At 39.2% G+C, this 16425-nt stretch overlaps 1 protein-coding gene across 3 annotated transcripts in view; it reads right to left on the bottom strand.

The window, feature by feature from the left end:
* LOC135793585 (protein-L-histidine N-pros-methyltransferase) overlaps window positions 1-16425 on the bottom strand; it is a 74688-nt gene that overhangs the window by 42168 nt on the left and 16095 nt on the right. Inside the window, exon 3 of one of the 3 annotated variants that reach the window (XM_065304598.1) lies at window positions 13391-13483. In XM_065304598.1, the coding sequence (XP_065160670.1) occupies window positions 13391-13477 (87 nt within the window). In that variant the 5' untranslated portion in view covers window positions 13478-13483. Of the gene's footprint in view, window positions 1-6150; window positions 6226-6508; window positions 7255-13390; window positions 13484-16425 lie in introns of those variants that run through there. The other 2 variants (XM_065304597.1, XM_065304599.1) reach the window with 2 other exon arrangements.

The following is a 16425-nucleotide window of genomic DNA, read 5'->3' as shown; positions in this document are numbered from 1 at the left end:
TCCGAAAGCACCCGACACTACATTTTAAATTCGCATTCGAGAACATACATACGCACACACTGACACTGACACACATCCCTTAAACTCAAACATTCAAAACGATGAGAGGATGAGAATTTCTTCGCGGACCAACAAACACCGTCGCTCGACAGTGCAGAGGAGGGTAAAGAAGGAAAGGAGGCAAATAACGCTGATATATCCTGCGAGTGGTGCTGCCGGCGAACGCGAGGGGATGACGCTTTGTTTTGCCCTCGGAGATTATTGAATATCCGCGAGAATTTAAGATGAAAAGAATTCGCGGTGCGCTGGAAACACTCAAACACATATATTCGCACACACACTCACACATATAAGAAGACATTGCCACTGCCAGGGCCCCCCAAACCCCAATGTACTCATACTCCCTCTCACAGCCGCCACATTTCCACCCCGTTCGGTTCACATGTGGCAATATCGTCCGCGTTTGCACCACCCTGCGCCCACCCCAACCTTGCCGCGCACATATGTGTGAATCCCACTCGAAGATTTAACGAAAAGCCTATGCGCGCCTACGCGAGAGCTCGTGTGTCATTGTTTCCTGCGGGTTTCTCATATAAAGTTATATTTCGCCCTTCGCGCAATGATGAAAAGCGAACCGCAATAAGCGGACAAAAGCGAAGAAAAAACCAACTCTAAAAAAAACAAATATTCCACGACGAGGACGACGACTGCCACCGAAACATACATTCACATATTCGCGCTCACACACACACACAGAAAGAAAGAAATAAGATAAAGGCAGTAATTGTCTGTGGTTTACACTTTTTTCCTCCGAGTGTTTGCATTTTTTTGTTTGGTATTTTACATTTCGTTTTCGCTTATCGCACACAATGCACAAAATACGAAAAGCTTTCATCATAAAGCCAAGTGTGGCTTGCGGCCGTCCACCGTAATTCGAGAAAAATGCAAAAGTAATCTTGAAATCTTGATGTTCCCACATCGAAATGCAACATTTATGCGGTTTGCATCTGCGAAGATGAGAAGCTGTGAGAGCACAGCAACCTTAATTGCCTCCGACATTAATTAAAATATATAAATATCAATCTTACAGGCATGCTACACAACGTTTCCTGATTTGTTTGTGTCTTAAATCAAATTTTAATTAAAATTTCCACTCCCCCGAGTCGGAGTTTCCCGAGAATAATCGCGTTTACCTGGAAGCGTTCGTTCCATTAATTCCATTCATAATTTCTCGGAAATCAACGCGCGCAACACTCACCTGAAACAATCAAAGAAACGCAATTAGTTGAAGTTGTTCGTGTAATTAGCGTGTTAAACACCGTTAAGAGACTCGTTAAACACTTCGTCGCAATGAATAACTAATGTCGGCCTGAAGGGTCGCTGTAATGACACCGCCACTAAAGCAACCCCTCAACCCTTTCGCAGCTCACACGATATTATTCATAATTAAAACGTTCGTTGAAAGTCTACATTTACAACATGCGCCAAGTGAAACAAAGCGAAGCAAGTAAACCCAAGTAAAACCTCTGTAAACTCATCAAAAAGTTTAATTTACTATGCAGCACTTGTATGTTGTGTGAAAAGTGAACGAAAGCTATGATTAAATAATTTCATCGATTGAATTTCTTCAAACATTCAACTTTAAACTCAAGTCTAACACGCTTAGAATTGACCGAGGGTGATTTTCTGTATCCGGTTAAAGGAAAAAAGGGATTTAAAAAACGGGATGAATCGAGACGCTTTCGTGCGTGCGCCCGTGCTTCGAATGAAAGCTGAATATATTCGTCGACCACCACTACCCTTCGTCGTTTCTCCCCGCCCTATCATCCAATTTCCAATGTGTGCGCATAATTAAAAAGAAAATCAATACGCATTTTCTTTTTTACGAGCTCTTAAGAGCGAACCGGCGCGCGAGGAATCCACGCATGTGTACATAACATCCCCTAAGAACCCGGCCGGGCCCGAGAGAACGATTTCGCGCATATATTAAGAATACCGACGAAAAAACGACGCATACCTATTCTATGCGTACAGCTATGCGCAAAATTTTACAAACATTCCTCCCAAATGTATGGTAGTGAAAAATATACGGCACACAAGTCTTGCGCGCAGTTGCGTATTCTGTTAGAACTCTGCGCAAATTTAAAGTAAGCATAACTTTGCTACACACACGCAGAATTTTTACCCCGTATGTGTTGGAATTGTACGAAGGGCGGTTTTCCAGCCTGCGCCGGGCGAGAGAAGGAAAATAACGAAGAAAATCTCCAATTTTAAAGTAAAAGAAGTTGAACGCACGCGCATGCATATGTACGTGTGTGCGGCGCGTCGCCAGGACGAAGGCACGTAGCGCTCGCGCGCGCAAGGGAAAAAGATTCGTGTATGCATGGATTACTCCCGAAACGTCATTACGGCTCCCTAAAATACTTCAAAAGAAAAGAACCACCTGCTACATGGTGCGCGCACGCCTCGCACATAATATAATTCCCATTTATATAAAAATACATACTTCAAGGACGGCAAAAATTTCTCAGCAAAAAAATATGAATAACGAAAATAATTTAGCAGTTAGCATAAATATTAATATGCCTGCAGATTTACTGCCGCAGCCTGTATCTAAAAGAAAAGATGTCTAAACGAGAAAAAGAAATACATTATAAGAGTTTCGCATTATTCGTTCTATATTGCTTTTGTGCCGCTTGCGCTTTTGCACTTTTGCCCGAGAACTTTCGACTGCTTTTCTGCTTTATCTCATTTTGCAACTTTTCCGGGGCACAGCAGTGGGCTACACATCTTCACTGCCTTCATACGAGTCGAGATGAGGCTTGTTTAATTCGCGATTCGCAATGATGAACGTTCACACACACACACACGAAGAAAAAAAATTCTCTGCATTTCGTACGAACATTTCTCACAATGGATTTAACTAAATTTAATATTGCAAAAGTTGATAATCGCATACCTCACAAAGTTAACTAAAACTCCCTTTGTGTGATTTGTGATTTAGATTTTTGACGAAATCAGATTGCTCTCTCCACCAGCAGCACGCTCGCATCCGCGCATTATTATGCTTTATTCTCGGCCCAGGTTTGCTCCGCTTCTTCATCTCTTTCTCAATGCCAATAAAATAACCAGCGTCTGCAAAAGGCGCATGCACAAATGAAGAAACGAAACAAAGCACACACACACACAAATAAAAAAACTTAATGTGCCCTCACAATACGCCAATTATTTTTGGTTTATGTTTATTACGAATATATTCAAAACCGATACGCGATTTTCAGGACTTTTGCTGCGAACAAAACAAAATAATAAAACACAAACGCAAAAAAGGCAGCATGCTGCTACAGAAAACAAAAACAATTTGCGGCGCAAAAAGTTAAGGCCAAATTCTGGGCACATAACCTACGAAAGTACACACTACACACTAGTGAGAAGACACAATGATGAAGGACGAGAGTGGAGAGCACAGCGCACACGTCGTGCTCGTGCCCGTGCATGTTAAACACTTTTCCAGCTACTTTTTTTTTCCTCCAGCTCTCTGAATTCAGCCCAACCCGTTAGCGTCGGCTGCCAACCACCACCAACCACCCTGGACCGCTGGCTTGCTTCCTGTTTAATATATGCAGGCGCGCGCAAGGACACGAACCAAAAGAAAAGGTCTCCCGCTCGTCCTGCTGCGAGTTAACTACCCTTCGGCCGAGCAGCGCGCCACCCGGCATTCGATACAACACACGCGCTCTTAAAAACGCGTCCACACGCCTCACACCAACCCATCACCCTTCTCACTCTCCAGGCAGGAGAAGACCAATGTCTCGTCCTGGCCAGAATTCAAGATACCGATGTGTGGCTGCGTGTGTGTGTGTTTGTGCAGAAGCAGTTTGTCACGAGATGTGTTTTACGAGCGGTCCCAAAGGTGCGCTAACCTCCGGTTACGTACCTTCCCTTTTAGCCAACCCCCCGCCGACCCTCCAGAAAACACCCGAAAAAAAACATAATACGTCTAACGTGCGCATACAACACGCCCCGCATCCAGCAAAATATGCTCCGGCTGAAAACTGCGAGTAATTTCTCTTCGAGCGCGAAAATTGCACGCCGAAATGATGAGTTTTCACAAACATACTGTATGTGTACATATATGTGTGTATACATTGTGTATGCGATAGGGGCATTCATCATCATATAAGCGAACGAAAACGCCGGGCGCAAGATGGCTGCGAGCAGCGCGAAGAAGAAAAATTGGAAGGAATAACCTCACATACATACACACCCACACAGTGGCGCCCCAAAAATGTAATTTTTATATTTTATAAACACAGCACACAAAATTCGTACACACGTATTTTATTTTTTTATATATTTTTTTGCATGTTGCTTGAAAAAGAAATTTCATTTCCAAACATATCTACACAACATACAAACAAGGAGGAGGAAAAAAGTGACGAAGAAGATTGAAAAATAAAAAGGCCTTTGTTACGATTTCCGCGCCGCGCATGTGTTTGACATGTAATGAAATTTAATGAGCGCTAATGAAATCATGAAATTGAGCATAATGTGTAGCATTGTTGTGCGCCGCGTAAATTATAGAAAAATAGATTAAAACGACACTTTCACCGCGTTGGGAGAACGTCATAATATGTGGAAACTAACGCGGCGGCAAATAATAATTACGCTAATAAAAAAGACAAAAAGGTGGCGTGTCATTGTGAGGTTGTTACAACAAAAGCGGACATCAAAACATCACAACTTCCTTCCAAGCATGATGCCGAAACAAAACAATCACTAAACAATAGGCGATGCCATTAAACTCAAATTTTATACTTTCGCACCAATAAAATTCATTAACCTGAATACATTACGCGAATATGACTCAGTGATATACGCAGATAAGTTTTAATTTTTCGTCTGTGGGCGAAGAAAATCCGTTGCGGCGTATATACACGTCGATATTACATGAATGTGCACGTCGGCGTGGCGGAACGGTGTTATTTTATCGATACGTTTTCCACGATAATAACAGACGCAATTATCCACACGAACCACTATTTACTTACACCGTCGTCGCCGGCATCGTCCGACAATACAAATATCGCCCCTCATTATCTTCACGGATAAGGAAGGACGAAGAAGTAGGAAAACTCAACCTCAACCGCAAGGCTAAAAGCACGAAATGGAAAATATATGTGTGGAAACACAAAGCAAATACTGTATAATGAACCGACGCGAAGGAAGCGAGCCGCCAAGAGTGATGGAAATACCCACCAAAGTGGGTTTTAGGTAAGTCTGGCTGGAAATTATGATTATAATTGCAAATATCAGGCGATATCAGGCCTGCAAACTGCACGACTTTCAAAAGTCATTGAGTTGCTATTATTTTAATTAATTGCTTGGATAATTATAGACCTCCCTCTTGAAAATATGAATTAATTTACCTACAAACAACACAAACTCATAAACTCTCTTTCGGAATGCATAAAATCGCAGATAATGTAAGATTTACACAACAAGAAGCTAAATATTAATGATACTCTACTGCCTAGTGGATAAAATACAAAGTATTTCACTTTTCTTTCTTTTTCTTTGCCAATTAGGAAGATTTTTATTATTGTTACCGGACTTTTCATTCCTTATTTCCCATTTTCCCCGCTACCTACCGACATGGCTGAATAATTCAGCGGGCAAATAATGATTCATTATTGAGTAGATAATTCGTATATTGTTAATGATGAGTGGATGATAATGCGCCAGCAGTCTAGCGTGCACTGGCTACGTGCAGGGAGGAGCCGACGAAGAGGAAGAGGCGCATAAAAGTTATGAGGACTGAAGGAACTCGGTACTCGGCTACTCTCCACACTCCAAGGCACCGTATCGACGATAATTGAGTTTGCACAGCTTTCGATTATTCATGAACAATCATTCCGGCAGATAATAAGGGGTAAAACACTAACAACCTTGCGCTCCTTACATCATAACTTTTCCGATGCAGCTCAGGCATCATTATTCGCCCCGAGATTGTAAAAATTGTTTTTCGCACAAAAATATCGCAATTTTATACCAAAAAAAACGATCTAAACACTAAAATTATTTTGTGTTGTATTGTATTGAAAGGTAATAATAGTCGCGACATCCCTTCGTTAATTATTAATCACTCACCCCGACAATGACGCGGCTATCGATTACCGTTCTCCGGGAATGCACATTCGAGTTCATTACGCGGCTTCAATCATACATCAACTGACACGAAACGAGCGCAACAAACCGAAGAAAATAACGCAATTAATATCCGAGTGATATCAGGTGGCTGATACGAGAATAAATACACAACTGATTAGATAAGATAGAAAAGACCAATAAAAGCATTATTTCAATTAAGATAAACATTTAATACTAATTTAATCATGTTTATAGGTTAGGTGCAAAACACAGCTACCCAAAAAATCAAGATGGCTGCCCACAGTTTATATTTATTGATTTAAATAAAGAATAATAGTAAAATGCGTTGATTACTAACCTGATTCTTATCATAACTACTCAAATACTGATCGGCCCGTTGTTTCTCAAGCAAAACCCTCGCCAAACTGCCCGCTCGCGGTTTAAATGCACTATAAGCCGTCCCGATATTACCCATCGCTAAAGGTGACTCGTCTTTATAGCAAAACTGCTCGACTTCAATCTTGCTACAAATGTTAGCACTGCCTGAACATGAACCACTCTCCAACATTCTCAAACAGGAACGCGATTAATGACTGTGTCGTTTGTCGTGCACGATACCGTTGTGTAAACACGTTTAATTGTTCGCCTACAGTTAATTAAACGTGACGCAAGCACGGAAGTAAAACTACTTGCTGCATCTAAACGTTGTAAATCGTGTACGTTCAATGTCGATTTTTAACGTTTCCGAAAACGTGAGTTTTATTTTAACGTTTTTCCTAACCTTCAAGTTACGCCGCCGCAGTGTTTTGTTTTACATTCGCGCTGTGTGTTTGTGTTCTGCTTTGCTTGAGGCTCGAGTCAGTCTCGTCGGTCAATGTTGTCGAGGTTATGTTCGATGTTTACGTTCGCGAGTTTGTGATTTTATACGTTACGCGTGCTGTGTAGTAAATGTAGAGTGGTCGTGTCGAGGGCGACTTGAACACACGGTGTATTTGTAGCACTTATCACTTGAATTTAGGCTTTGATACGGCGCAATTTAATGAATTTTGGCGTGTTTGTATATGGGCAGCAGGAACAGATGATCGGAGCGGGCGCGCTGACGAGCGGACGAGCGCCGGGCCGCGCACATGCGCATCCTTCGGGTCGGGCCGACGTTCAACGAACTCTCGCACGAAGCGTTAAGCACGAATTTCAAATGTTTCGGAAAGAAATTTATGCAAAAATCGATTGAAAAAAGCAAATTAAACCAGATTTTTTATAGAAATAGATGTAATAATGTTTAATCTTTGATTATTTTATAGTTTCACGTTAATATTTCCTCAAAATAATTAGATATTTGTTAAAATTGATAAAAACTTGTGAAAAAAAGTGAGGTTAGGGTGAGATTAGGTTAGATTTATAGTGATACTTTTCTAAAAATAAATTAATAACTTTAAACTTAAAAATTAGTTTTGCGACTACGTGTAACACAGTGTAAATTAATTTTTTAATGTATAAAAGTTACAGGACACGAACTGCGAAAAGTAATTTCCAAGTTAGTTGGCCGCGTGCGAGAGTGTAGGACGTAATTTCAATTTTCATTTTCTAATTTGCTCCCTGCGCACACGTTTTCCCATTTTCCGCGATGGGATTGCAATCGTAATTTGTAGTATTGTAAAGTTGCAAGGTGTAATTCACATACAGCCTGTTAGAAACTCCAGAAAAAAATCCCTGCCTTGGAGATTTAAAATAATTTTGATCGGTATTTTTCGGAAAATATCAGTATAATGATGCAAACGTGGCGAATCGTCAAGAATGAACAAACAAAAATCCAATTAAGTCGACGAAATTAAATCCAACGTATAAATGCGCACATTTAACACGCGAATCATCATTTCTCGCAGTGTTTCTTTTCCACACGCCGTCCCATCCCGCCGTATACCGGCGGCAATTCGTATAAAAATTATTCGTGCGCATGATACTTTATTAGAACGCGATGCTTTAAAGAAGAAAAAAATCATCACGGCAGCGAGGGCGGCAAATAAAAATGCGCGTCGGGCGCTCGATAGTGGAAAATCGTCTCGAATTAGCGGACACTTAAGGGCGGAAATCGCAAGGGCGCGCGCGGGATTTATCCCGACGCGCAAGAAAACGCAATCAGGGGGATTTTTTCCTTCATTTAAATTGCTTGTAATTTCGGGTGCGCGAGCGCGCGCGTGCATAAATGAGGTTTTTTAATTGGAAATCTGAGCCAAGAAGTTAAAATTTAACCGAAAATATTTTCTCTAAAAATAATAATAAAAGCATAACCAAAATTTATTTATACGTACGTATGTAATTTGACTATGGCAAGGCAAATTAAGTAATCCGGTAATACGTTTTATTTTATTCATGTGTAATATCTCAATTATGGAAATGAGTGCACCGCCTTATTATTACAGGTAAACGCGCGCGTGTGTGCGAGTCTAATTCTCTAATTCCGTAACTGCGATCCGGCCAAGTCCACCTCATCGAAATCTAATTCCTACGAGATATCAGATAGTTACGCCGTGCTATTAGACGCAACTGCTACCGCCATTACGCGCCACGATTACAACACACTCCAAGATTTAATATGCAACGCGTTTGTACGCGGCTTCAATTATCATTATGATAAATTCGTTTCTATTACTTCGAGTACCGGTGTTATTTCATTGTTAGAAGGGGCTGCATTACTCAGTTATTGCCAGAAAGTTAATTTTACCCACAAAAATTTTTACTTTTATCCAAAAATTACCGTTTTTACATTAAAAAAATAGAAAAAAATAATTCATTTTTAAACTGTGTAATAACAAAATATTCTTTCAAATTAACGTCGACTGCTACTGGTTTTTACTATGTTACTCCACTCGAAAACGAGTTGAAACATGTCTCATAATGAAGCCTCACAACTTCTCATACTTATTCATCATGAATCATAAGTCAAACATTGTTATACGCCACTCGTCAGACTCTTTCATCTTTTCCACTTGAAGAAAACAAAGCAAAACTAAGTTTTTCTATAATAAATATCTGTTAAATATATTTTTTAAATTAATAAATCTATGTGATTAATATTTTATGTGTTATTTCTTATGTAACACCCTGTATATTATTACTGAGTTGAAATGTACAAGTGTTGAAGTTGATGGCGTTCGCCTGACGTCGCAGCACGTGTTTGATGTGTGTGATGGACGTTATTAAGAATCATCTCCGCTCTCGTCGTCGGATGTGCGCCGCACCGCGCGCATTATAAAATGTTATTTAATAATAATAACACAACGCCGAGCGCGCGCATAGTGTGCTCAGAGCAACGACAAGAAGTCGTCAGTCGTCGTCACACAGGACTTTGATTCTACCTTCCACCTTTTACGAGTATCTACTATCTGCACATGTTTGCATTCTTCAGTTGACTCTTCGCTTTTTTGCGTTCGCTTGCTTTGTGTATGTGTGTGATGAGCTTTTGTGTCCGGCGAGCTTTTTGTGGTGTTGTCGTCGACTAATGACAACTATGACATTGCAAACAATTGTTGCGAATCGTTACGAAACCATTACGCTGTGTGAATGAAATTTTTGATGACAATTTTATTCCCGACGCCATTTTATATAATATAGCTTTTATTCTGTTTCGATATCTTTAGTAGTTTTGATGTAATTTAAATTTAAACTTTTACAAGCCACGCCTGCTATTGCTGACTATCGCGCATGCGTATGACACTTAAAGGCGGAACTTACATATTTTTAAATTCAAATTACTCTTAAACTAATAAAGATATTTAAAAAAATCAAAAAGTTTCGATTTTAGTTAACTTTTACTTATCTCCTGGCTTGGGTGTAAAAGTAAAACGATAAATATTGGCAAGTGGTGGCCGTAGTCACATTATTAAAGTGATTTATAATATTTCGCGACGAACACAATGCATAAATACATATATCGCTAGGTCTTTTCTATTCAATAGATTTTATTATTGTTTCGTAAGTGAATAACGCACACAGGTGCACATATTCTCGCCGTTGCAGCATGTTTTCGAGCTTATTTTATATATTTGATATTTTCGCGCTGGCCGCGCGCGGTTATTGTGTGCCTGGTTGTTTATAGCGTGAAATTGCATCTTAACAATGTGTTTAACAATTCGAAACAATGGATGCTACCTTTACTGATACGTGCATGCACCCACGGTGAGTATTTAAAAATAATCAATTATTTAAAACGAGAAATTGATTTTTTTTAAGCGCGGCGATTTTCATCTTTATCTCTTCCACACATGCGTCTCTGAGTCGGGGCTGTTTATTCGGAAGTAAATTTAAAAAATCGATCCGTCCCCTTGTCATGTATGCCATTAGCGCGCGCGAGAGAGCGAAACCCGCCCGCACCACCGCCCCTTAACCGGCGGCGTTACCGTGGAGACGCGCGAGAGACCACTTTGCAGTTATAATGATGTCATTTACACTTGCCGCCCTCTTCCTTGGGCGCCCGCGTCGTATAAAATAAAATACACACGTCTTGCCAACACTACCACCACCCCAATTCCACACACGTTCATATTTTTTTCGCAAAAAAAAAAAACAAGTTCAAAACTAAATTACAGAAATTTTATCGAAATTGTTCCGCTTTTTTTTATTTTCTCGATAGTGTTAGTAGTTTTGGAACAATATAAGTTTAAACTTTTATAGGACACGCCCTCATGTATACGTCATTTGTATGGGCGTGGCATAAACTACAAAGTTTCCTGTTCCCACAATCAAAAGCGCGCTTGAATCAATGAAAATCATTAAAAACATTACGCGTCGTTGAGTTGCATTTTATGAATGTGCAAATAAAATTTATTTAATTCAAAGCAGTTCAACTACTGCGAAAAACAATCTGGACCCACACTTTCCCACAATTTTTCATCGTGAAATTAAATTGGCCGAAATAAAAGTGTAGGTATGAACAATAAAAAGCCTTTTCGCTTTTGTTGCAATGGATTGATGATTATTTTAATAATTTTCGTTGTTTTGATTTGCTTTTGAAATCGATATCGGTGCGATAGAGGAAAAAAACGAAATGGATTTCCGATCACGATCGAGATTACGTTTACCATCAATAATTACGAATGGTGAGCTGCCGATGCTGCGGTGGTGTGTGCGCGCGCATGATGCACTCGGGGCTTAATGCGCTTTGATTTCTGCGCGAAAATAAATCACACCATTATCCTTCGCGTCCGTCGGCGGTGCGCGCGTCGCTCGTTTTTCTTCGCCGCCGAAGGTACGAAACTGATTGAAAACTGTACAAATTGCAATTACGCCGATGCGAATTATTTCGAATCATGTTCTGATTCGGATTTTACAAATTACGCACCGATACACATAATAATCTTCGATCGCCGCGCAAAAACAGGAAAATGAAACATTTAGATGTTCGTTTTGCAATTTTATATGCCTACATTCACAATCATCTTCGAATCGAAATAATTTCACTCTTTTTTTGTAGTGATATCAATATTATTGGTAATCTTATATTTTTGATGAGCACGACGTACACGATGGGAACATGCATTCGATAATGCAGTAATTTGTACATAGATGGCGCCGGTTTTAAATAGCGTTCTAACATTTCCAACCTCAAATTGCAAGAAAGTGAGTAAATTTGATTCAAGTCCACGTTCATGACCACGAGGCTTTGATTGGTCTCCAGCTCGGTTGTTTGCTGTTTGGCGGTCGTGATCTATGGCAGATCAATCATCCGAAAGCATCGCCGCTGTAATAATAAGGAGTTCGACGATCGAGGTATGAAAAACGAGCGATATCCAATCGATATGGGTGTAATTACAATTTTGTAACGTAACATTTCCCAACGTCTGCGAAGAGTGCTGATCGACTCTTCATCTTCGGAGAGAGCTCTCGCGCACGGCTTTCCCTTCACCTCCTCTGGCGACGATTTAACTTTGACGTAATGATTTCCGTGTGGTAAATTAAGCTATTTAGAAAAAAATGCATTTTGAACTTTTCTGAAAACTCTAATAACTTGGCTGTATTTTTGGCTTAAAGTTTGTCTGGCCACGCCCAGTTCACCAATGCGCATGTGTAGTGTCCTGAGTGACATATGCAGACTGATCATACAAAACTTTGAATTAATATTACAAATATGCGATTCTAGATCATTTATTAAGAGATAAGTTCTTAAAAAAGATAAAACTGCAGTCGTAAATCTTTTACTTTATCGGTGTTTATAGATAGTACTTAGGTATTTATCATATTTATCAAATCGCAGAATAATTCGCCACGTTCGAAATTATGAAAATGTTAGCGGCGATATCAATCATCGGCGGTAAACGCACGCCGCGCGCAATCTAATTGCAGGCGTAATTGGCAACGCTTAATGACTTAATGATACGTTGCGCGTCATTGTTGTTTTACAAACCTTCGGCCGGCGCGAATTATGCGCTCGCGGAGAGCGCACAAAGCGGCCGAGATGTGGAGCACCCACGGGAACGTGTGTGGGAGAACGGAATGCGGTGTCTAATTGCAATTAATCAATGGTTACGCGCGAAACAGCTCGATTCGGTCAAATTATGAACATTGTAATGCAAAAAAATCACATCTAGAAGAATTTCAGTCGATTCACGAACAGTTTTAAAGTTTATACGTGACGGATACAGGTGTCACTAGTAATCATACGCCGCGCATGCGCAGTTTACACATGGGCGTGACCAATAAACTTTAAAATAAAAATTACTTGAAAACTATTGGAGATACCTAATTAAAAAATTTAAAAATAATTTTGATTTTGACAAAAAAACTCAAATAATCTGATTCGGAAAGTTCTATAATTTAAAAATTAAAAACCAAAACAAATTCGACTTAAGTAATCTCTTTCTTTTTCTTTTCTTCTCTTCTCTGTAATATTTAACATTTTTGTTGCTCTGGGTCGCAGTTTCTCATCGACACAAACCCAAATTACACGTCTAAATTACCGCCAAGCAACGCACCCTATATTTAAGTTCTCCTTTGCATTCGTGCGGCGTCGGCTCGGAATATTTAAATCGAGTTTAATTTTAATTCGAACGCCATTAAAAATGCTGGGTCGCCACGACCTGCCGAAGCAACAACAATCGACACCAAACAAAGTAGAACAAAACAAAAGAAACGAGAACAAAAGCAACCGGAGAGGATTCACAAATGCGATTTCGAAACTTTGAAACATTATGAAATGTTTGCGTTTTAAGGTGCTTAAATGAAAAAGAGAAGCGTAAAATTTTACCTTATTGTTTAATGTCGCCGTTGCGATGGTAGGAAATGGCTTCAGATCGTGCACCAACGCCTCGAACCGTCGCCTGCGATTCCTCATTGTCTTCTGTAACAAAAGCCAGCAATGAAATGAAATGGAATAAAATAAAACAAAACGAAATCAGTTTTTGTACAATACATTTATTTTATTATTCCAATGTACATCAGTAATGAATCCAAAGCAATGCAAGATCAGTGAACTTTTTAAGACGTTTTTTGCGCCTTCCTTGTTCTTGTTCCACGTACACTTGATTTGTATTCGGTAATTTTTATTGTTGCGGCATTGAAATGAGCGTTCGACGAACTTTACGTTGATTTTAAATACTGCTAATGGCTAATAATGCGTGGCATCATCACGTCTTGCGCGTCCATTCCGTTCATTATTTCAACAATTTGTTCTCAGCGCAAATGTTTTACATAAAATCATAAATGTAAAGCGTGGAATTGACTGTGGCCGAAGCAGAAAAAGTGAGGGAAGGCATACACGTAAAGCAACGAGAGAAGGAACAAAAAAACGTCGATAATAAAGCGATAATAACATATAATTAGATTTATACGGCGCTCGTTTCAAATACCAACAAATTGCTCACTCTTCAACTCGAACTACGAACACAACGCACAAATTCACACAAGCAGACGCAAGAAAAAAGCATCACCATGAAGATGTACAGAATGTGCATATTAAACGCAAATAAATCAGAAAAAGTTCATTAAAATAAATGTTTTTTATTTTTTGCAAATACTTCGAATAGTTTTTTAGTAAATTGAGTTTAAAGTTTCATAAGCCACGCCTCTAAGTGTCACTTGAGTGTATAACACGTAAGCGCATGGCCTCAGAACCTTAAAATTAAAATTACAACCAAATTTTTAAAAATTCATTTAAAAAACAAAAAAATATTTGTTTATTAGAAAATAAATGTCATTGTAAATTATTGAAATTCTTATGATATTTAGTGATTTGTGCTTTTATTAAAATTAGTGTTATAGGTCAAAGATCAATAAAGTTGGTTTTATTCGACGTGTCAAAGATTTATGTATTGTCTCGCTGATTGGACACGTTTTATTGCGAACCAGTTTGAGTCTTTGGGCTTACACGTCGCGCGCGGCGAAAATAATTTATTCTTATTAAGTGTGATTACTGATTAGATCTCTGTGAGCGCCGAGCACACGAGTCACATTTCGGTGAGATCGCGATAGCGCGTTAATTTACGATATCTCGATAAACTTGCAAAGCCAACGAATTCAATTTTCGGCAATAAATTCGAAATTAATGAAATTTATAAAATAAATATGAGCTATTTGCCGCTAGATGTCAGTATGTTTTATAAGACGTAAATTTATTTACCTATTTAGTTTTTAATCGAGTTCAAAATACAAAGTAAAGAATCGGTATTTAATCGTTGGTTTTAATCACAGTGCGCGCTGGATGTAGTTACAATGCCTCATGCGGTTCATGATGTTTTTAACATTTTTATCGCGTTGTATCTGTACGCGTCGCGCGGATCTGATTCTGAGGCGTACGCGCACGCAAGAGAGTCTTTCATTAAAATTACATGCTCGTGTAGCTCGCGGTCGCGGCGATTAACATAAAATTGCCTGAAAATATGCCAGGCCCCGCGCGCGCGCGGTAATTAAGCGCATTAATTATGCATTTAATAAATTCCAAAAGCTGCACCAATATAATTACCCGCCACCGCCGAGCGGATAATGCCTCCCTGGGCTAAGTGCGCCTCGAACGCTCCAGCGTTGGAGCTCGGCCCGATAATATTCTACATAAAATCGTGACAAAGCCTCCAGTAACAAATTAATGAAATTATGAATTATGAAAATGATCGCCGGCTCGTGGTGTGTGCGCGCTGGACTCTCTCCTCCAATCGTCCCTTCCGAATCGTGGCGGCGCGCGGCGCGTCGGATCGTGCGAGAAGTTGGCGAGTTGCGAGTTCGCGGAGACGGGCATTAATCATTTATCGAGAGGCAATTCCAGTCGAGTTGAGAAAATTGGACGTCGAGTGAGATAATACTAGGAAGTGAAGTACTTCAAATTTCATTTTTTTTATAAATCACTATAATATTCAATCTAAAAGTTTAAATATGTAGATACAGTATCTGTGAGTTTAAAATATTTGAAATTCTTTTGTTAGCTCTGATAGTTTTGAGGTTATTTAAGTTTAAAGTTTTGGAAGCCACGCCTTTGTGAGTCAGTATAGTGAGCATGCGCATGAGTAACCAAATGTGGCGCTTAAAAACATTAAAATCACAATTATAGTTGAATTATTCACGCGGTTTGAAGCATTCAAAAACAACAATAAACCCGGACTCGTTTTCAATATGTCTGGGGATTTATCTAAAACAAACATCGGTTTTCCACAATAATGGCTGAGTAAACGCACCCGAGCATGAAGAATTTATTTTCATTGCGCTATTACTCGCGGATACACAACAAAATTAAATAAATGCATTCGGTGCAAGTGAAGAATACCGGTCTGAACTAAAGAAAACTAATTTTTGCATAGTTTTTCTGTGATAACTCAAAAACCTAAAAAGGTAGAATAATATTTCTTTCAACATAAGATTCCAATTTAAATTTTCCACCTTATTTCAGTAAGAAATATTAAATTTTTATATTAGTTAAAGAAATATAAAGTATTGAAATAAGTTTTTGTTGAATTTTACAAAATTTTAAATAATTGTTTATAATAAGTTAAATAATCGTATTAGGATAATAATTTTTATGCTGTTTTATGCAGAAGTTATCATACAATGTTGATTCAAAAATTGATTGTAGTGACTTATCTGGTTTTCGAGATATTAATTATTTTGTGATAGATTGCAAGACTTTTGCTGATTTTAGACCGTTATCCACGGTTGGTAAGTCATTGCATCGCATCGCCCATCAAACATTGCATTATAACCGCAGATAAGGCGCATTAAACGACGAGAAGCGTTGTAGGTTCAGCGAGTGCAGTTTCGAGTTTTCTTCACCGCCGTTTGCAATTTGTGGCCAGCGAC

The sequence above is a fragment of the Atheta coriaria genome, unplaced genomic scaffold (assembly GCF_025399875.1).
Source record: "Atheta coriaria isolate IRGN ID8LTWV9N9 unplaced genomic scaffold, Caltech_Dcor_3.1 hic_scaffold_6_pilon, whole genome shotgun sequence".
NCBI classification, from domain to species: Eukaryota; Metazoa; Arthropoda; class Insecta; order Coleoptera; family Staphylinidae; genus Dalotia; species Dalotia coriaria.
This window is presented reverse-complemented; position numbering and strand designations above follow the sequence as displayed.